The following is a 23,650-nucleotide window of genomic DNA, read 5'->3' on the forward strand; positions in this document are numbered from 1 at the left end:
CATCAAAGGCAATGCGGATCTGCACTGAAATGGATTCAACTCCTCTTTTACCTAAGGCCTACCTTATCACTCAATGTCATTGTAGTCATTCACATCCTTTTGAGATATCCTGCTGACGAACTAACAAACTGACAAGCGGCGACAGAAGCTTAACCTCTCTGGCAGAGGTAATCGGGGGTGCGGGGGGATACTTTTTCTCGGTGCTGTTCGATCTTAGAAAAGCTTTGCCTCCATTTAATCAGGGTGTTAAATTTATGGTCAGCATGTTGAAGCTGAATTATTCCCGGCTCTACTGACAGCAACACAACACAACGAAGAAAGGCCAGAGTGACTGAGGGGAAAGAATACAAAGGAGAGCGGAGGCAGGGAGCAGGCACAAGATGGAGAGAATGAGATAGAGGGGGGAAAAACAGGGCAGATAAAAAGATGAGGATGGTGTAGGAGGCGGGGGGTTGGGGGCGGTGTTATGGAGGAAGGGTGGAAGCTTTTGTAAACGTGTGCGGCTGCAGACACATTTGAATTCAGGCTGTGAGTCTCCTGCGCTATAACAGAATGTTACCTGCTTCAGCATGGCAACAGAGAGGAGGAGAGAAAGAGGGGGAGAGAGAGCATCAGCTGCATCCTATATACACACACAGACCACCCAGGAGTGAGCGAGCATCTCAGGTAAGCAGGAACGCCCCTGATGAGCGAGGACCCACGAGATGAGGGAAGGTGCAAAGAGGACGGTGAGTGAGAGCTCGAAACAGTTTGAATGAGGGAGAGAGAGAAAGAGAGAGATTCAGGGAGGAGCTACAGCTGGATGTTGTTTAAAGGAGCGCAGAAGGAGGAATCACACAGAATCTCAAATCCCTCAGTGTGGTCTTCCACAGAGCCTGGGGGGAGCTACAAGGAGTGCATCAGGGATCTGAGAAAACTGCATTTAGCTTTATCAGCTCGTGGTGTTCGACGAGTCGCGGAGGATCTCCATCAGGATGAGGAGGAGTGAAGAGTGGTAGATGTGGGAGGGTGCATTGTAAATAAAGACAGGATGGCAGAGGAGCCTCCCCCCCTTCAGAGAGGAGGTGGGTGCACATGCACCTCACATGCTCGCCCAGCAGACATCTCTTCCTGGATTTAGGAAGAGGTTGGACCCTGGCTCCAAACAGAGTGCAGGACTTTGAAGACGCTGCGAGACATCAGAATGCCATCAGCTCCGTCGCAGCGGCACATCTGGATACAGAACTTATGAGAGGGAGAACCTGTGGACTTAGGAGATTTGGTCTTTTTTTTTTCCTGCTGGATCTTCTGAACTCACCACGAGTCCAGAACTGATGATCAGGTGGATCACTTGCACGCCATGGAGATCCTGAGTATGATCCTGGCTTGAGAGGACCCACAGCGGAGGCTCTGTCAGCCTGTCCCATCCTCACACCCCAACTGGATGTCTTGATGTATTGCTGTGGGCTGGGACAGTGGCGGAGAGTGCAGTCCACCTATGTAAGTGACCACCGCAGCATCACTCACAGCATCCATCCATTTAGCACCCATAGCAACAGTGCAGATGGTGTGGCAGACAGGGAAAAGGACTGGAGACAACTGCACAGTCGACACACCTTAATTCACTCAGGAATCCTTCTTTCTGCAGCATGCAAACTAAATGAAGCAGTGTCATCTAACAGGAGCCATGAACGCCACATTTACAACCTGCTGCAAAGGTGTTTAAGTACTAGTCAATGACAGCCTGTTGGCTGTAACTGCAATAACAGTCAACACATGATTTCATAGGAACAATACCTAATACCCAATAACCTGGACTGTTGCACTGTAACTTCAAGAGGGTTGATAGTCTGGTCTAATTGCAAAAAACTATCACATCACAATGAAAGTAATCCCCCCTCCCCCTTTGCTACCAGAGTTCTTTATTTCAACCTGAATGAGCCAACGGAAGAGGAGTGAATTAAAAGAGTTAGGTGCAGGAATTTCATTGCAGATTAGGTTTTGCAGTTCCGTCAGCCATCCTGCATGGAATATTTTATTGTTTAAGCAAGTGCATGACCTTGCACTTTGCAGGGATGCTGATAACCTCCGTCCTAGAGTCCAAGCCTACAGTTACATACCGGACTGTAGAGCTGAGGAAGTGGGGTTAAGAACACTACCCAAGGTATAAGTGCGGGAGTTTGCAGCACACAGTGAAGGAACAGTTGCAGCACATGACTGAGCAGGTGCCATTAGGAGCAATTATTAACCGCAGCACCGACGGCAACCCACATTTTTGCAGCCATCATATACAAGTGTGATTGCTGATTTCTGGCAATTATGCTACAGTCACATTAGCTACAAATGAGGGCAACACGCAGTTGGTTTTGTCACTTGAAGGGTGTGACTGGGGCGTGCCTGCTAACCTTTACAAAATATATGACAAACATATTGGATTTATACAGAAACACAGCTGTTTCAGATCGTATTCCGCCATCTTGGATTATTTTGTTTGAGCAAAGAACCAGCTGACATCACGCTGCCTGCTCACTCTGATTGGCAGTTGCCATGTTGCGTAGCTAAATATTTGCATTAAATAGACTTTTGGTCTATTTTGGCCCTGCCTAGGTGGCGACAGAGCAACCACTGTCTCTTGTCGACAAAACTCCCTCTCTGATTGAAAAAGAACTAGTCGTTGCTTGCTGTCACAGTTAGTCATAATAGCTACATTTGTAGCTAATGTGACTGTACGGTTAGCCATAATAGCTACGTTTGTAGCTAATGTGACTGTATGGTTAGCCATAATAGCTACGTTTGTAGCTAATGTGTCTGTAGGGTTAGCCATAATAGCTAAGCTTATAACTTAGAACAGCCTTTTATTTTTCTTTGAGTTTTTAGCTAATAATAATCATACTTCTCGTGGATACTGTATGGCTCACTTGTCCTTTTCTCTGGAAGTGCGGTAGGCACATTTCAACTTGTCTTCTGACCTGAAACTCTAAGAAAAACAAGTCTGGTGTTTTATATACAAGAGGTTATAAGATGCTAAAGAAGTTTTACTCACATTTACACCAATGTGGTGTCCAGAATCCCAGTTTGCGAGAACCTACGTTGCAGATTCCTGTGAATTTATCGGGAAATATCTCATACTTCTTCATAAAAGCACACAAGAAAATGAACCCTCAAGTATTTATATTGCTGTGTGGGTTGTGATATTTTCGTAGCAGTGTGACTCAAATGATCTGCCTGGACTTAACTGCATTTGCACTTTCACTCCATTTTTCCCTGTGCTGGAAACAGTGTGAACCTTTGACAGCTAAAATGTACATGAGTGAGTAAATGAGTTAGTTCATCCCAGCCAGCTTGTGTAGACAATAACTCATTAACAATAAATGGTTTCATCTTTTAACTTACAAAAGTAAAAGAACATATTATATGCAGTAGATATTTCACTTTTAAACGAGAGCACTGTACTCGTAGAGCACAAACTTCCGCCATCACTATGCAGTGCCAGTAGGAAGTATGTATTCCCATTGAAAAGTGGGAGCTTTGTTGACGATCTTTGTCAAAGCTTGCGTGTGAGAAAGTTCCATGTTGTGATAATAAAGCAAGAAGTGTCTGTGGCTCGCATATCGCTGAGTGTTTGTGTATTATTTACTTCTTCTGTATCTCCCCTGTGAACGCGTTAGAGGTAGGCATCTGTTTAAGGCAGAGAGTGACTCATCTTTGTCGACGATCTTTGTTGAAGCTGGCATGTGAGAACGTTCCGCCTTGTGCTAATAATGATGATGACTACAAAATTAAAGATTTGTAAATTAATCTCCAAAATTTTCATAATAAAGGATGCACATCATCGTGCCATGTGCAAGTCATATCCGAAAGGTGAGGCCAATCTTACACACAGACGTGTCTTGCTTTATAGATTGAAGATGGGGGTTTGCAAACTAGTCTCCACTAACAGCTCTGTGTAGGGGAGCAACCACTGATTCAGCGTCTTTTTTCTTCAGTCTTCCAGCTGTGCTGTAAAATGTGAAAAGTGGAGTAAGAATGTCCCTTTTGGGGTACCATATCAACATGATGGTGCAACACGGTGACCTCTATGACTCGACGATCCACTCCCTTGTAGAAATGAAGAGCTCATTGTAAGCTTTTGAAAATAAATTCATTGCTGCAGATAAGAACAGGTGGTTACGAATGCAACATTTAATTTCTGCTAATAAACACCCCACAATCAACTCCACCATATTTGAAAGCTATCTGAAAGTTAACTCAAGAGGTTCAACACAGAGTTCATTTACACTATGATAGAGGTGACTTAACACCAGTATTGACATGTGTCCTATACAGGTGCCGGAGCTTATCCCCAGATATCACAGTGAGAGGGCGATGAGAGTCTGTGAATCCCACTGGATGGATGGCCAGTCCATCCCAGGCTGCTACCTATTTAGAGCTGGGTGGACTGGGATAATACTGTACCTAGAATCAAAACCATGTCTACAACCCCTGGCAAAAATTATGGAATCACCGGCCTCAGAGGATGTTCATTCAGTTGTTTAATTTTGTAGAAAAAAAGCAGATCACAGACATGACACAAAACTAAAGTCATTTCAAATGGCAACTTTCTGGCTTTAAGAAACACTAGAAGAAATCAAGAAAAAAAGATTGTGGCAGTCAGTAACGGTTACTTTTTTAGACCAAGCAGAGGAAAAAAATATGGAATCACTCAATTCTGAGGAAAGAATTATGGAATCACCCTGTAAATTTCCATCCCCCAAATTAACACCTGCATCAAATCAGATCTGCTCATTGACATTGACCCTATGCCATGACATTGACCCTATGTGTCTTTTTGCAAGGAATGTTTTTGCAGTTTTTGCTCTATGGCAAGATGCATTATCATCTTGAAAAATGATTTCATCATCCCCAAACATCCTTTCAATTGTCCAAAATATCAACATAAACTTGTGCATTTATTGATGATGTAATGACAGCCATCTCCCCAGTGCCTTTACCTGACATGCAGCCCCATATCATCAATGACTGTGGAAATTTACATGTTCTCTTCAGGCAGTCATCTTTATAAATCTCATTGGAACGGCACCAAACAAAAGTTCCAGCATCATCACCTTGCCCAATGCAGATTCGAGATTCATCACTGAATATGACTTTCATCCAGTCATCCACAGTCCACAATTGCTTTTCCTTAGCCCATTGTAACCTTGTTTTTTTTCTGTTTAGGTGTTAATGATGCCTTTCGTTTATCTTTTCTGTATGTAAATCCCATTTCCTTTAGGCGGTTTCTTACAGTTCGGTCACAGATGTTGACTCCAGTTTCCTCCCATTCGTTTCTCATTTGTTTTGTTGTGCATTTTCAATTTTTGAGACATATTGCTTTAAGTTTTCTGTCTTGACGCTTTGATGTCTTCCTTGGTCTACCAGTATGTTTGCCTTTAACAACCTTCCCATGTTGTTTGTATTTGGTCCAGAGTTTAGACACAGCTGACTGTGAACAACCAACATCTTTTGCAACATTGCGTGATTTACTCTCTTTTAAGAGTTTGATAATCCTCTCCTTTGTTTCAATTGACATCTCTCGTGTTGGAGCCATGATTCATGTCAGTCCACTTGGTGCAACAGCTCTCTAAGGTGTGATCACTCCTTTTTAGATGCAGACTAACGAGCAGATCTGATTTGATGCAGGTGTTAGTTTTGGGGATGAAAATTTACAGGGTGATTCCATATTTTTTTCCTCAGAATTGAGTGATTCCATATTTTTTTTACTTTAGTTTTGTGTCATGTCTGTGATCTGCTTTTTTTCTACAAAATTAAACAACTGAATGAACATCCTCGGAGGCCGGTGATTCCATAATTTTTGCCAGGGGTTGTATATATTTGCAGTCCAGTCCCTAATCTGCAACATGCTGATTTAACACTGTTTTGAAGGGAACCATACATATGCACTCACTGCAGTGTTACTTGTACACTGCAAAAATGACCATGCATCATAATAGTGACACGTCATTGTCATGAAAACCAGCTACCATCATCCATCAAAAGCCCTCTCTTTCTTCCTTTACATACTTCTTTCTTTTCTCTTCTCATTATGCCTATTATTCCTCTCCTGTATCTGTAGTGTCGTGTTGAAGCTCATGATGCAGAATCTCAGAACTGTGCCATGTAATGTGCAATGGTGCTGACTGCAGTAGGCGTCCTTGTAGCAACATTCTTAGATAAAAAACAGGTTTACTGTGGAGTTGGAGATTAGTGTGCTTGTTTCCAATGCAGAAGGTTCCCTGTTGTGGAGTTGTGTCTGGTGTAAAACTTGAGCCAAATCAACATGCAGATCTATCTTGGATCTGCTGTGGCGGTGCTGAGTGGGAAAAAAGAGAAAAGCCAATGCCATTTACTATAGGTTCTATAACTAATTAATCTAAATTTATAGATTATTACAACAGACATAGTTTTGTACATTTTGCTTTGTTCATCACTTGTCAGCCTCTGCCCTGGTTCGGGCCTGTTATGGTTTGTCCCATGTCTGTGTCCACTTTCCTTCTCATGGGTCTTCGGTCCTTGATTTTCTCTTTATTATTCTTTAGCCAGGTGTTGAGTTTCAGTCCCAGGCTTGGTTTTCTTGACGACTGCTTTTCTGTTCTTACCTTTGTCTTCCTGGTTTATTCTTTGTTCCTTTTGTGGTATGTTATTTTGATCACTGTTTGGTTTTGTCAATGTCACTAATTTTTCTTACCGCTGCTCCTGTCTACCATGCCCCCTTTTTCATTTAACTCTTTTCTCCTGCACCAGTCTTTCCTCAGCTTCGTCTCGTTTGTCCACACCGCCTTCCTGAACGTTCTCGCACCTGTCCCTCATCATGCCCTGATTCCTCACTGTGTATGTAAGCCTTGTGTGTTTGTTGTTCACTGCCAGTTCGTTGTTCCTTGTGTCTTCATTCCAGCCTTTTCGTCATAGCCTTGTTTTGCCTAACCGTGTTTGACCTTCCTCTGTTTGTTGGATTCTGCTTTTGTCTCAGCCCATTGTACTTTGTCTCTCTGTGTTTTGAACTGTGCTTGTTTTTTGACCTTGCTTTTGTCACAGCCTCTTGTACATTGTCTCTCATTGATTTTTGAACCTTGTTTGTTTTTTGGATCACGCCTCTGCCTTACACCTGTCTGTAACCTCTGCATCGCTGATTGTAAAACTGTGTACCGAACCACTACCTGATTACAAGATAAAGCCTTTTGATTGCTCTTACACCTGTGTCTGTGAGTCTGCAGTTGTATCTATCCACTTTCTGAGCCACGCCTCCACGTTCCATGACAACACTGAGTTGCACACATTTTACTCCCTCGTTCAATTCCTTTCATCTGCTCCATGTGCCCCTCATTCCTTCCAGACACCACTGCCGCTGTTCTTGACTGTTTGCCTGCATATCCATGCATTCACATAATAAACATAAAAGAGCACACCAGGCGGAGGTAGGTGGATGATTGCTGGTAGATTTTCCTAAATATTTAGTTTGTGTCACAGACAGTCACTTATTTCAGCAGTTTTATCATTATTATCAATTTTGGAACACTCAAATGGAAGATGCCATTAAAGTCTGAGGTCAAACTATTATGGTCAGCTGGCAGATTCTAGAGAATGCTGGAAGTGTTCAAATGAAAAATGTGTCTTTGTGTCTTCCTGCCTGTCTGCTCGCTGTGTCTGAGAGCACTGAGGGTTCTTGCAGTCAGGCTTTGGGCCTCTCCATCAACAAGACATGTCAGAAGTGGAGAAAGACAAAAAGTGTCTCCTGAATGTGGAGTGCATGTCTGAGGCATACAGTCGGACTCGGTGGGAGGGAGAGCAGCGTCTATAGACTGTGGGTGCTGTTTGATTTGTGCCAAACGTATCTGTCTTGGAACTGGCTATAATTGGGGATGTGCTCATACTGGCTATATGAGAACATCAGCTTCTCCGTTGTCCTGATTCAAATGCGCTTTGCTCTTGTTATACAATGGAGATTATGCCAGTACAGAGGTTAATAAATAAGGACTTTTCTTCTGCCAAATGTGCTCACACCCCCGAGACTCTTGATATGAATTAGGATGGTCTTTCACTAAAACACCTTTAAACAACATCTAAACAACTTAAATATCACAGAGATTCAATGGGAAGACCATTGCTGGTCACAGCAAACTCATTTGTGCCTAAACTAAATTCATTCATGGGTTTAAGATCCAAAATGGCCACCAACAGACCCTTATCATTGAATCTCTGTGATATTTAAATTGTTTATATGTTGTTTAAAGGCGTTTTAGTGAAAAACCCTATTTTGGCGGCCATCTTGGACGCCATCTTGGATAACTGGCTTGAGGCCAGTTTTTATTTTTGGGAACATCCTGATTGTGTTTTGGGGTCATCTAAGGAACCTAAAAAAGTTGGTTTGGTTTAGTCCTGGGGGTGGGGGGGTGCAAAGGTAGTGGTTCTAGCTCCCCTAGTATTGGTAGTGCTCTGTGTACTCGTAAGGATCAGGCTCTTTTAGGTGGTCTGAAATATGTTCTCTTTCTACACATGTTGGAATACTGCCATTGTAGTGAATGGGCTACTCTAGCTAACTAGCTGGGGTTGCGGCAGAAGCTGAGACTTCTTCCCAGATAATTCCGTTTGTCACAGATGTGTCCTAGCTCCTACTCTATTAAATGCTTGCATGGACTGGGTGTTGGGTAAAATCAGAGTCTAGCAACTTAGGTGCCTTTGTCGACGAGGGAAAGTATACTGACCTTGTCTTTGCACAATCAGTGAATACCCTGATTCACTGATTCACTGCCTCTACTGGTGGTTGGCTCTCACTGCGGTATTCTATCACTTCCTGTTCCGGAGCACAGCAGTGTTTTGCTGTATCTGTTAGCTGTTTAATCTGCGTAGTTAGATTGATCTAGATAACTAGATAACGATTTGTTTCACAGTGTAATCTTCACGTGCCTTAACTAAAGCACTCCCTCTGCTGAATCACCTCTAAATTATTTACACATTATTCACTTTGTGTGTTTTTAGGAATCCGCTAGCTTAGCGCAGCTACTAGCTCTTAGCCGGTATAGCATGGCAGCTTCTCCTGTCTCTCCCGCACTTTTCTGCTCTGGGTGTGAAATGTTTAGTTATTCCTCGGCCTCCTTTAGCAGTAATGGTACTTGTAATAAGTGTAGCTTATTCGTAACTTTGGAGGCCAGGCTGGGCGAATTGGAGACTCGGCTCCGCACCATGGAAAATTCTACAGCTAGCCAGGCCCCTGTAGTCGGTGTGGACCAAGGTAGCTTAGCTGCCGTTAGTTCCCTTCCAGCAGATCCCGAGCAGCCGGGAAAGCAGGCCGACTGGGTGACTGTGAGGAGGAAGCATAGCGCAAACAGAAGCCCCGTGTACACCGCCAACCCATTCACATTTCTATCCGTTTTTCCCCACTCGGTGACACACCCACCGAGGATCAAACTCTGGTTATTGGCGACTCTGTTTTGAGAAATGTGAAGTTAGCGACACCAGCAACCATAGTCAAATGTCTTCCGGGGGCCAGAGCAGGCGACATTGAAGGAAATTTGAAACTGCTGGCTAAGGCTAAGCGTAAATTTGGTAAGATTGTAATTCACGTCGGCAGTAATGACACCCGGTTACGCCAATCGGAGGTCACTAAAATTAACATTGAATCAGTGTGTAACTTTGCAAAAACAATGTCGGACTCTGTAGTTTTCTCTGGGCCCCTCCCTAATCGGACCGGGAGTGACATGTTTAGCTGCATGTTCTCCTTGAATTTAGAAGATCTTCACTTAGCCTGGAAAAAGAGTCTGTTGCTCTATAAAAAAAGCCCTCCGTAAAACTAGGACATCTTACTACTCATCACTAATTGAAGAAAATAAGAACAACCCCAGGTTTCTTTTCAGCACTGTAGCCAGGCTGACAAAGAGTCAGAGCTCTATTGAGCCGAGTATTCCTTTAACTTTAACTAGTAATGACTTCATGACTTTCTTTGCTAATAAAATTTTAACAATTAGAGAAAAAAATACTCATAACCATCCCAAAGACATATCGTTATCTTTGGCTACTTTCAGTGATGCCGGTATTTGGTTAGACTCTTTCTCTCCGATTGTTCTGTCTGAGTTATTTTCATTAGTTACTTCCTCCAAACCATCAACATGTCTATTAGACCCCATTCCTACCAGGCTGCTCAAGGAAGCCCTACCATTAATTAATGCTTCGATCTTAAATATGATCAATCTATCTTTATTAGTTGGCTATGTACCACAGACTTTTAAGGTGGCAGTAATTAAACCATTACTTAAAAAGCCATCACTTGACCCAGCTATCTTAGCTAATTATAGGCCAATCTCCAACCTTTCTTTTCTCTCAAAAAATCTTGAAAGGGTAGTTGTAAAACAGCTAACTAATCATCTGCAGAGGAATGGTCTATTTGAAGAGTTTCAGTCAGGTTTTAGAATTCATCATAGTACAGAAACAGCATTAGTGAAGGTTACAAATGATCTTCTTATGGCCTCAGACAGTGGACTCATCTCTGTGCTTGTTCTGTTAGACCTCAGTGCTGCTTTTGATACTGTTGACCATAAAATTGTATTACAGAGATTAGAGCATGCCATAGATATTAAAGGCACTGCACTGTGGTGGTTTGAATCATATTTATCTAATAGATTACAATTTGTTCATGTAAATGGGGAATCTTCTTCAGAGACTAAGGTTAATTGTGGAGTTCCACAAGGTTCTGTGCTAGGACCAATTTTATTCACTTTATACATGTTTCCCTTAGGCAGTATTATTAGACAGCATTGCTTAAATTTTCATTGTTACGCAGATGATACCCAGCTTTATCTATCCATGAAGCCAGAGAACACACACCAATTAGCTAAACTGCAGGATTGTCTTACAGACATAAAGACATGGATGACCTCTAATTTCCTGCTTTTAAACTCAGATAAAACTGAAGTTATTGTACTTGGCCCCACAAATCTTAGAAACATGGTGTCTAACCAGATCCTTACTCTGGATGGCATTACCCTGACCTCTAGTAATACTGTGAGAAATCTTGGAGTCATTTTTGATCAGGATATGTCATTCAATGCGCATATGAAACAAATATGTAGGACTGCTTTTTTGCATTTGCGCAATATCTCTAAAATTAGAAAGGTCTTGTCTCAGAGTGATGCTGAAAACCTAATTCATGCATTTATTTCCTCTAGGCTGGACTATTGTAATTCATTATTATCAGGTTGTCCTAAAAGTTCCCTGAAAAGCCTTCAGTTAATTCAAAATGCTGCAGCTAGAGTACTGACAGGGACTAGAAGGAGAGAGTATATCTCACCCACATTGGCCTCTCTTCATTGGCTTCCTGTTAATTCTAGAATAGAATTTAAAATTCTTCTTCTTACTTATAAGGTTTTGAATAATCAGGTCCCATCTTATCTTAGGGACCTCATAGTACCATATCACCCCAATAGAGCGCTTCGCTCTCAGACTGCAGGCTTACTTGTAGTTCCTAGGGTTTGTAAGAGTAGAATGGGAGGCAGAGCCTTCAGCTTTCAGGATCCTCTCCTGTGGAACCAGCTCCCAATTCAGATCAGGGAGACAGACACCCTCTCTACATTTAAGATTAGGCTTAAAACTTTCCTTTTTGCTAAAGCTTATAGTTAGGGCTGGATCAGGTGACCCTGAACCATCCCTTAGTTATGCTGTTATAGACTTAGACTGCTGGGGGGTTCCCATGATGCACTGAGTGTTTCTTTCTCTTTTTGCTCTGTATGCACCACTCTGCATTTAATCATTAGTGATTGATCTCTGCTCCCCTCCACAGCATGTCTTTTTCCTGGTTCTCTCCCTCAGCCCCAACCAGTCCCAGCAGAAGACTGCCCCTCCCTGAGCCTGGTTCTGCTGGAGGTTTCTTCCTGTTAAAAGGGAGTTTTTCCCTTCCCACTGTCACCAAGTGCTTGCTCACAGGGGGTCGTTTTGACCGTTGGGGTTTTTACGTAATTATTGTATGGCCTTGCCTTACAATATAAAGCGCCTTGGGGCAACGTTTGTTGTGATTTGGTGCTATATAAATAAAACTGATTTGATTTGATTTGATTGCAGCTCTTGAGAAGTTGAGTGAGGAATTGGAATGTCTTGGATTTGTGATTGCTCAGGGTCAACCAAGGTCAGTCCAGGTGACTGCCATCCAGGACACAGGGTGGTTCTGTACTGTGGTGAATGTGGCAACAGTGCAAAATCCCAGACCTTACCAAGGTTTGGTTGACCCTCCTCTGGATGGAGGTCCACACTCAACTATACCCCTCCACTGAGCATCATAAAAAAAACTAAGATCGAGACTTTCAATTACGTACTGGATTTTGGCCATCAGTAATATATCTGTATGTAGTGAAAGTGTCAAAGTTTTTAAGCACTTCACAAATCTAAGAACTGGCATTCATTTTTGTGGGTCCCCAGCCTTAGAGATTGAGAGTTTCTTGGGAAGAGTTTACAGAGCCACGAGGTCACTGGACAGAAATGTTTGGTGATGTTGGTAGCTTTGCAGGAGAAAAAGCTCCAAGTCTTTTGAGTCCTGATGCTTCCCGTCAGTTGTATGGTTGTGAGACGTGGATGCTAACCAAGTGACCTAGGGTGACAGCTAGATGTTTTTGATGTTAGGTCTTTTCTGAGGATCCTTGGATATTGCTGGAATGACGGTATGTGAAACAAAGGGTTACTTAGGGAGACTCAAAGGAGGAGTGTCACTTGCACTGTGAGGGAACATCAGCTACAACATTTTGGTAGTGTGGTGTGTTTCTCTGGGCATGAAAATGCAGGTGCCTCAGCGTTGAAGACCACAATGGCTGGAGAAGGTCAAGGGGATGCCCGTGTTTCACTAGATGGTAACATCTAGGAGGCCAGGACAGACCGGTTGTCTGTCTGGGTGACTGCCATCCAGGACCCAGACTTGTTGTGTAGAGTGGTGCATGTGTTGACACGTGGCAACAGTGCAGAATCTCAGACTTGAGCTGTGTTTAGTTGACCCTCTACTGCATGGAGGTCCACACAAGTCCTACCCCTCCACTGAGCTTCATGAAAATTGGTTGATCCATTTTTGAGTAATCCTGGTGAATGACAAACAAAGAAACAAACACAGGTGAAAACATAAAGTCCTTGATAGAGCTAAAACACGTGCATACACACATGCATGGGCACACGTACACACACATAGTAAATGCCAATAAATACGATGGTCCATATCAGTGAGTATGGACTAAGTGGGACGAAGTTTGCATCAGCACAGTTTAGCTGAGCAACATTAATATCAGTTTTAGAAATAATTGTAAAAGCACATTTCGTCCACTTAGTGGCAGTCGGGAGTTCTGGAGGGTTTGGAGGTGTTAGTTCAGATGTGAGTGGATGTGTGGTTTCTAACTGCGTGGAGGTCAGACTGGAAGACAGAAGTCTGGAGCTTTGCCTGAAATCATAGGTGCTGTTCAGCTCCACACAGATTTGGACGCTCCAGCTTGGCATCTCTCTTTTTCTCGCTCGCTCACTTATGACATTCTGGACATAAGAAGCTTAGTGAGAGATATTTTTGATGCATGTGAGAATGCGCATGTGTACAACAGAAGCATACTCAGAGAGCACATTCCACAGCCAGAGTCCAAGAGTCATCTGTTAACATGGTCTCTGTTTTCTGTCTTTGATCCTTATTGATGACCTTTAATCTTGGTCTTAAATGCTGATTACTGAACTTGAATCCTGATTACTGAACTGCCATCCCAGATTCTGATTGCTGACTCTTTATTTTGATTGATGACTTTTAATCATTATTTCTGAACCCCCCGCCCCCCGATCTTTGATCCTTATCAATCATCAGTCTAGTGGTTAAGGTGTTGGGCTTGAGTCCAGAAGATCATGGGTTCAAATCCCCGCCTGACTGGAAAATCACTAAGGGCCCTTGGGCAAGGCCTTTAATCCCCTATTGCTCCCGGTGTGTAGTGAGCGCCTTGTATGGCAGCACCCTGACATCGGGGTGAATGTGAGGCATAATTGTAAAGCGCTTTGAGCGTCTGATACAGATGGAAAAGTGGTATATATAAATGCAGTCCATTTATCAATGAGTTTGAATTTTGATTCATGGCCAAGGAGGTTATGTTTTTGTTCGATTTTGTCTGTCATCTTGTTTGTGTGTAAGCCAGATATCACTGATCTGGATTCCTTTCTGTCATCAAGAAGGCTGTAATTAAGACCAGGATCAAAGGAATCAAAAGTAAATCTCAAAGATGAAAGATAAAATTTGTTTTGATCTTAGAACCTTGAGGGTGTTATGTTTTTGGCATTGCCTACCTCTCTAGTGTTGAGCTTATGATCAGTAACAATTTAATTAAGAGGCAGATTCTGATGTTTGATCTTTGTTGCTGGTCTTATGGTAGATCTTGATAGCTAATTGCTTTGAAGATCAATAAAATCAGGATCAAAAATCAAAGACAGAACCAGAATCACAGGACCTCAAGTCAACAAGGAGCAACACAGTGGATTAATGGTGAGCACTCCTGCATCACAGCAACATGGTCTCAAGTTTGAGTCCACTCTGCCTAGTTCCTTTCTTTGTGGAGTTTCCATGTTCTCCCCATGTCCTGTACTGTACGTTCCTCACACTCATTAAAAAACAAACAAACAAACAAAAAAACTGCTCATTATGGTCTTTCTCTGCCTCTGAACAACGAAGTGTCTCTACATCTAGAGTTGGTCCCCAAGCACCAGACCATGGCTGCCCACTGCTCCTAGTGGTTGGGTTGGGTCTAGCTGTAGTTATGATGGGTTAAATGCAGAGGACAAATTTCTCTGTATGGATTCATGTATGTACAATGACAATAAAGGGCCTTCTTCTTTTTCAGTCAAGGTTCAAAGACAGGATCCACCCCTTGATCAGGATCAAAGTAGTCAGGACCAAAGATCAAAGTTGATTTCAATATGAAAAGGATCAGAATCAAGGGTCAAAGGCATTATTTTCCTTTTGATCATGGTCAGAGGAGGTAGGATAAAAAAGCAAGTTCAAGATTAACTGAATCAGAATCAAAGATCAATAAGCAATGTCACGATCTTTTCCTAGATTTCATTAAAATCTGTTTATGTTCTTGTGAAATATTCTGATGTCAAATAAACAAAAAAGACAGACAAAGGTGACAAAACAGGTGAGTGCAATATGAGACATGTCTGACTAATTTAGAGGTTTCTGAGCTTGCCTCATACCCCCCCCCCCCCCATCGCCTGATGTTTTTAATATTGACTGAGGTATGTGTGTGTGGGTGTGGATGTGGGTGCATGTGAGGGTGTGTGTGTGGGTAAGTTGTGTGTGAGTGCAGGCATTGTTTTTTGAGGATGCACAAGCGAATTTCGTTGTGCACACAGTCCACAACGAAAGTCACAGTAAACCCTGTGCAATGACAATAAAGGTGATTCTGATTCTGAAAGCATATTATCTCCTGAGCCATTCAAAGTTGTAGCAAAAAGTAAAAAAAATACCAAAAAAAACGTCCTTGTTTGTATGCAGTAGGTCACAATGAATACTGCCTATATTGTTTGGTGTTTTCTCAAATGTAAGTACTCATGTTATACCCCTGAAAGAATGAATTCAGTTGACAGTGCAATAATTTTACCAACTGTTTAATTGTATGTCATTTTTTAAAATTATTACTTTTGCTTCATGTATCTGCTACTTTTGGCAGCTTAGGGCCCTGTCCCACTGGCGTTTAGGAGGATTTGCATATGGATTGCACACAAAATTGGCTCATATTCGCTTAACATCCGCAATATGCGTGAAACATGCTTGTATGAGTTGGCCAGGATTTTTGAGCTGCACAAAATTTTGGCTCTGGATGACATCTGCCTTACATACTCAATACATACTCAATCTATGCGCTGTATATTCGCCGTCATCTGCTGATATCCGCAACTGAGTGATTTGCGGCTTGGCAGCAGACTGGGACAGTGTGTAAAACAGATATTTTGCATGCCCATCATGTCTACATCACGGACTAAAATAAGTTGTAGCGACTGCATACAGAAAGCTGCAGCTGGAGCCATTCGCGCGCACGTGCTCTGAGTCTCATTATTAAATCTCAAGGACCAAGTTTTTAAACACTCAGACTTGACTAAGTGGGATCATTTATGACTGTTATATTTTATACTTTTTCATGGTTTTATTTGTCTTTATCATGCCTATAATGCTTCCTTTATCTAAGACAGATATTCTAAAATGTTATAACTAATTATTGATGTTATACAATAAAATGAAAGCCTATAATCTTAAGAAAAAGGAAAAAAAATGTATATCTTTTCGGGTTATAAATGACCCCACCTAACTTTCCATTATCCTTATCACAACAATGGAACAATTCCTGTGAAAAATAATAAGGCTGGAGGACAAGTGGTTTGACAAATTCATAGTAGGACATATTTTTTCTGATTAAAAATATCACAACAACCCATATAAACATTTGGCTGCACTGTTAAAACTCCATTTTAATACAATAATTAAGTTAATGTAACTCAAACTTTGAAAAAAGTTATACTCACTCATTTCCATTAATTAAACTAACTCAAAAATGAATTGTTGTCAGAACAACTCAGTTCCTTTAAGTGTTGGTGATGTATTTCCAGTGCATTCCATTCACTCATTTTAATTATGTTTATTTAATGGAGGCCATCAGGTGTCGCTGTGCATATGTAGTTAGTAAACCTCACTCCCAACAGCTCAGAAGAATTCTCTGGTCAGAAGGCAAGAGCGCTGGGTTTTACCTTTGAGAGTCCGACTTCCATGCCGGAGATCGTGAGTTCACGTTTCGAGGGGAGCGAATGGACAGAGTCATAACAACACAAGAGTCAACAAGTAAACCAAAGAATGCATCAAAAAATCAAATCTAAAACGTAATGCAAATTTTTTAGGCAGAAATTTGTCACTTTTTTATTGAAAAACATAAACTAGATTTACATACACTGAAAAAAGAGAATGTTTGAACCAACTTAAAGTGTTACAATTTGTAAAAACCTGAATGAATTAAGTTGTTTGAACTTAAGTTTGAAAGTTAAATCAACTCTAACTTACATTATCTTTTATCAGTGTAAGCTTAATTAACTATAAATTAAGTTACTAAAACTTTAACAATTACATGTTTGAAAATTATTTTATTTAAGTTGGCAAACTCAAATGGCTTAAGGCAATCAGTTTCCTCAGATGATTTCAGTTCAACTAACTCATTGAGTTTTACAGTGTGGGGTCATAAATGATAAGCAATCACTTAAAGGTTAAACACGATTATATGTGTGTGTTTAAAAAGAATTATAATGTCTACTTTATTTCCATACAGAGTTATTTTAAAATAAGTCTTACCATATAGAGCCATAGTAAATAAAATATGTAATACATGGAGGTTTAATTACCATTTAAAAGATGAGGACTGTAGATTTGTATCAAACAAAATGTACATGTATCATCATATGAGTAAATGTGTATAACTTGCGGGTGCGTGGCTTCATGCGTGGACGTACACAACTGGGTACACCACATAGTTTGACGGTAAATTGAGGACAGATGGAAAGAAGAAAAATTGTGTAGGTGTGTAGATTTTTTTTTTCAATAATGTTTCTCACTCTCGGGATGATAACTGCTTGTTTTTCCGACACAAAACTACATCTGCCTGTAGCTGTAAAGCTGCTCAGGGGCTACACGCAGGAATTACGCGCTGCTGCCTTTTTAATTCCATCTTTCTATTTTGGTGTCGGGCCGCGGTAATAGTTGTTTGGATGCGCGCGCACGCGTTGATCAGTCATCAGAGCTGCACAGATACACGGACGAGGTGATTTTTGTTGTTGCTGGATGCTGTGCACGCTTGTGTGGATGCTGCGAGCGGTTGGGACACCTCGCTGTATTTGGTACAGGTGGTTCAGCGCGCGGGGTGGAGCGGAGTGCCGCGCAACAGATGCCGCTCCGAGAAATAAGCCTTTAATACCCTTCGGACTCTGCAAAGGATAACTCCGCTCCAACTCATAATGCAGACTCAGTGAAACACCTCACGCAACGGATCTGCGCCTCCCGTGCGTCGCGGCGTTTTTGGGGAAAGGATCGCGATTTTACGCACGAAACAGAGTCTTTACGCGCCGAAAGAACGCTGTGTTTTCTCGTCTTCGGCTACATCCACCTGAGTGATTCAGACATAAAATCCACTCTGATGGCACGCGTGTCCGTGTTTTATTCAGTGGAGCCTGGGGAACTATAATTTGAGCAGGCAACCGGCGTGGAACAATTACGAGTGGACAGCCTTAACCTGCCATGCCGCCCAAGAAAAAGGTAACGCAGTCCATGTTACTCTGTGTGTGTGTGTGTGTGTGTGTGTGTGCGTGTGTGTGCGTGCGCGTGCGCGCGCGTGTGACGAAGCGGCAGGGTAGGAGAACGCCATCTGTTGCACTGGCAATTAATCCTTTTGTGAAACCTCCAGTCACCACAAAACAAACTAAAACTGTGATAATGCGCAGGACAGAAGAAGGAACATTTCTCCATCATGTGACACTGCAGATCTGATGGCTATGGACATGCATATCATGGCCCATGTCCATGCATCATTAGTTTGTTGTGTAGCTGGATAAGAGTTTGTGCATGTGGATGCCTCCTCCTTACACCATATTCGCAGTGGACAAGTTGGCCTAATGCATTTGTGAAAACATGAACTATGCTCCACTTTGAAGAAGTAGAAGTCCTATACTGGCCCTCAGGCCCATTGGTGCTGTTGCTTATAGACTCAGTAAGCAGATGAGAATCTAGGACTCCCTTTGGATGGGACGCTAGTTGAACATAAGTTACTTCCCAGGCCAAGACCAGCACCCATTTACACCTGAGTGCCACATATGTCACAAGTCCACAACAGGCACATAAAATATCTTAAAGACACAAGTTTTTAAGGGCCCATCAGGGTGTGCAGTATTTTGGACAAAAACAATTTTATATTTATTTATTTTGAACACTTTGTGTTTTTAGGCCATCTAATGACTTATATTAGCATCCTGAAAAGGTAAGGATAAAGAAACAGATCAATTTTATTTATCCCAAAGGAAATTATTTTATTTTGCCACAGTACAGAACTAATAATCATTAAACAATGGTTAGTTAAATACACAGATACAGAAAGTGTTAGTATTAAATAGAAATCAATCAATCATTTTTTTTTAATTTTTTTTTTTACAATAAGTACAACAAAATTATGCAAAACAAGATGTTTGACAATATCCTCCTCACTGCCAGGAAGGTAGTGAGGAGGATGTTGCACATAACTCTGAGAAACTGTTCATCCTGCAGAAGCGGGGGAGTTATACAGTCTGATTGCCACAGGTAGAAAAGACCTCCTGAGGTGTTCTGTGGTGCACCGCGGTGATCTCAGTCTATGACTGAAGGTGCTCTGGCAGGACGTCAGTGTGACATGCAGGGGGTGGGAGGTGTTGTCCAGGATGCTGAGCAGCTTCCTCAGCATCCTCCTCTCTGACACCTCCATCAGAGACTCCAGCTCAACCCCCCAGGACTCAACTCAGAGCCAGCACTCCTGATGAGCCAGCTCATCAGGAGTGCTGGCTCTGAGTTGAGTCTGTTCACGTCAGCTCCCCATTAATATCAGTTTAACTCTCATCAGTCAACATCAGGAAACATATTAATGTGTGCACCCGGGGCTCATGTAGACCCCACCAGAACATCTTGTGTTTTTCATACTGTTCACATTTTGTTTTATTAATTTAGGCCATTCTTTCAAATGTCTGTAATATCACTAGATAGGGCAATTTTGTAACTATTTTGAAAAAAGTCTTTTGAGTATTCATTTATTTTCTATACTCACTGATTCCAATTAATGGTCCCAGGGGAGATGGAGCCTGTCCCAGCTGACACTGGGTAAGAGGTAGGGTACACCCTGGACAAGGCACCAGTCTATCGCAGGGCCACAGACAGACAGACAAACTCCTACAGTCAGTTTCTAGTTTGCATAACCTGCATGTCTTTGGAAGTGGGAGGAAGCCGGAGCGAACCCACGCGTACACGGGGAGAATGTGCAAACTCCACAGGGAAAGGATGAGATGGGAAGCAAACTCAGGATGTTCTAGCTGTGAGGCAAGAGTGCTAAGCACTAATCCACCATGCTGCCCTTGACTGCTGATTATCTGGATGATAAACGACATTCAATTTTGAAGTACTTGAGAATTTCTTCTGTCCTTCAAACAAGTCTTTCCAACACAAAAATTCAATACTTACTCCTCCTCCTTGCAGCTGCTCTGGTTCAGACACTCTGAATGAAAACTGTTCTGACACTGTGCTGTAGTTTTGGAGAAACTGACACAAAGCTCAAAGAAATCAGATACCATGATTTCAAACTGGGGTTCAAGCAGAGCTCATTCCAAAAATTATTATGGAGTATTTCATTCAGTCATTTACTGAATTCAATTAAGGGTCATTGGGGAGTGGGGAGGTGGGGTGGGGGGTGGGGGGGGATGATGCTGGAGCCTATCCCAACAGTCAGTGGGTGAAAGGTAGGGTACACCCTGGACAAGAAACCAGACACAGAACCAACACATACAGACAAGCACATTCACACACTTACTTACCTACAGCCCATTTAAAGTTGAGCAATACACCCAAACCTGGACGTTTTTAGGAGTGGATGGGAAGTGGAGCACCCACAGGGACCCTACGCAAACATGGGGAGAACATGCAAACTCCACACAGAAAGGACCATTGGGCTGCCTGTATTTAATCAAACAGGATCAAAATAAGTGAAATTGATGATAACTCTATAGTTGACAATTAAATAAAATTTTAGCTGACAAAGTATAACGGTTCAGAAAATATATTTAGGGAATAACCCTGTTGTGCCTGATGATGGGCGGATGTTCATGCTGAGTTATACGGTTGAACATACAGCTTTACCGGTGACGTGTTAGCGGAGCCGTAAAACGGATATGTTTGACCAGCATTTGGGCATTTGGGCAGACACCACACACTTGTCTGTCCATCATCAGAGACAAGGTGGTTATTCCCATTCTAATCCAATTCCATCGTTTGCACAGTTAATTTTTCTGTAGGTAATTCCGTCGTCTTACCGTGAAGCAGTGAGCCATCTCTCCAACAGTGGTCAGGGCGCGGAGTAATTCATCAAATGTGAAAATCCATCAAATGTGAAACGGTAATTCTGTATCAGAATCTACATTAATACTTTCATACGGTAGCTTAAATTCACCCATTTCGGTGGCGGCACGCGACTTTCTCTCACTCTGAGCTAACAGCGCTAACAGCTATCAGAGCGTGCAGCTAATGTTCTGACAAATTGTGTGTTTCGAAAGTTCCGCATCCCAACAATACTGCGCATGCACAGTTGCATCTGGCGGACGGGAATGACATTCAACAGTAATGACATCTCCTCAGAACACCGGTTGGGGTGCGGAGTAATACATCTTTGGCTACTGGTCTAATATTTTGTTCCGTTTCACAGATATTACACGCCTGATTATGTCACACGACTAACCAGTCAGATTCACGGAAAAAATGTAATTGGATTAGAATAAAAAACACACCCTTGGGTCTGGTGGACTGATTAGGGATCTTGGGATATTTCAGGGGTCTCCAGTGACCTCGCCTCCCCCTGCCTCTCTTATCCCGTGTGTCCGTTGATTTGAAAGAAGGTATTAACCAGTCATTTAAATTGGAACACAATTACCCTGAGGGCTAGTCCACCACTCAGAGATTTATTGAACAGGATTTAAATGTCACAAATGTTGATAGAATTTAAGTTTTACAGAATCAGTGAGACAAACAAAAACATACCCAGAAGTTCTGAGGGTCCCACCAGCTGCAAGCTTCCAACCAGCAATCTGGTGTTCCAGCAAGTTGACAGCAAGCAGGAACCCCGAACAGTGGGCTGGCCTTGTATTTATACCCCATGCTACTACAGCGTTTTTCTGAAAATCTTGGGAGTTGGCCTTCATCTGGGTGGTCTTGATCCCTCTTTTTCATGGCATGGTCCTGCCCACATGCGCTGTGAAGTCTTCTGATAAGGTTTTTGGGCAACAACTGCTAACTGAAAAACTGTCAGCATATCTTCAGGGCCTCACCGAATCAGGGACACATCACATTTACAAGACTTTTTAAAATGATTATACTGTATAAGTAACATATGTTCATGACAGCTTGCTAAGAAACTAAACTAATATTTGAGCAAAAGCAAATGTAATCATAAACATAACATGCCTTTAATTTGGTAGACGCAATACACAATTCAACAGCATTCGAATATATAACCCAAGAGTATTTGAATATATACAACCCCTGGCAATAATTATGGAATCACCGGCCTCGGAGGATGTTCATTCAGTTGTTTAATTTTGTAGAAAAAAAGCAGATCACAGACATGACACAAAACTAAAGTCGTTTCAAATGGCAACATTCTGGCTTTAAGAAACAATATAAGACATCAAGAAAAAAAAATTGTGGCAGTCAGTAACGGTTACTTTTTTAGACCAAGCAGAGGGAAAAACATATGGACTCACTCAGTTCTGAGGAATAAATTATGGAATCACCCTGTAAATTTTCATCCCCAAAACGAACACCTGTATCAAATCAGATCTGCTCGTTAGTCTGCATCTAAAAAGGAGTGATCACACCTTGGAGAGCTGTTGCACCAAGTGGATTGACATGAATCATGGCTCCAACACGAGAGATGTCAATTGAAACAAAGGGGAGGATTATCAAACTCTTAAAAGAGGGTAAATCATCACGCAATGTTGCAAAAGATGTTGGTTGTTCACAGTCAGCTGTGTCTAAACTCTGGACCAAATACAAACAACATGGGAAGGTTGTTAAAGGCAAACATACTGGTAGACCAAGGAAGACATCAAAGCGTCAAGACAGAAAACTTAAAGCAATATGTCTCAAAAATCGAAAATGCACAACAAAACAAATGAGGAACGAATGGGAGGAAGCTGGAGTCAACGTCTGTGACCGAACTGTAAGAAACCTCCTAAAGGAAATGGGATTTACATACAGAAAAGATAAACGAAAGCCATCATTAACACCTAAACAGAAAAAAACAAGGTTACAATGGGCTAAGGAAAAGCAATCATGGACTGTGGATGACTGGATGAAAGTCATATTCAGTGATGAATCTTGAATCTGCATTGGGCAAGGTGATGACTGGATGAAAGTCATATTCAGTGATGAATCTCGAATCTGCATTGGGCAAGGTGATGATACTGGAACTTCTGTTTGGTGCCGTTCCAATGAGATTTATAAAGATGACTGCCTGAAGACAACATGTAAATTTCAACAGTCATTGATGATATGGGGCTGCATGTCAGGTAAAGGCACTGGGGAGATGGCTGTCATTACATCATCAATAAATGCACAAGTTTACGTTGATATTTTGGACACTTTTCTTATCCCATCAGTTGAAAGGATGTTTGGGGATGATATCATTTTTCAAGATAATGCATCTTGCCATAGAGCAAAAATTGTGAAAACATTCCTTGCAAAAAGACACATAGGGTCAATGTCATGGCCTGCAAATAGTCCGGATATTAATCCAATTGAAAATCTTTGGTGGAAGTTGAAGAAAATGGTCCATGACAAGGCTCCAACCTGCAAAGCTGATCTGGCAACAGCAATCAGAGAAAGTTG

General features: G+C 42.0%; 1 protein-coding gene across 2 annotated transcripts in view; it reads left to right on the top strand.

Moving 5' to 3' along the window:
• The first annotated feature begins 1,172 nt into the window (after nt 1–1,172).
• The window catches only part of cacnb2b (calcium channel, voltage-dependent, beta 2b), a 102,175-nt gene continuing 79,697 nt past the window's right edge, over nt 1,173–23,650 (top strand). The window contains exon 1 of one of the 2 annotated variants that reach the window (XM_034183443.1): nt 1,173–1,479. In XM_034183443.1, the coding sequence (XP_034039334.1) occupies nt 1,432–1,479 (48 nt within the window). In that variant the 5' untranslated portion in view covers nt 1,173–1,431. The remainder of the gene's footprint in view (nt 1,480–23,650) is intronic. The other variant, XM_034183442.1, reaches the window with a different exon arrangement.

The sequence above is a fragment of the Thalassophryne amazonica genome, chromosome 12 (genome assembly GCF_902500255.1).
Source record: "Thalassophryne amazonica chromosome 12, fThaAma1.1, whole genome shotgun sequence".
NCBI classification, from domain to species: domain Eukaryota; kingdom Metazoa; phylum Chordata; class Actinopteri; order Batrachoidiformes; family Batrachoididae; genus Thalassophryne; species Thalassophryne amazonica.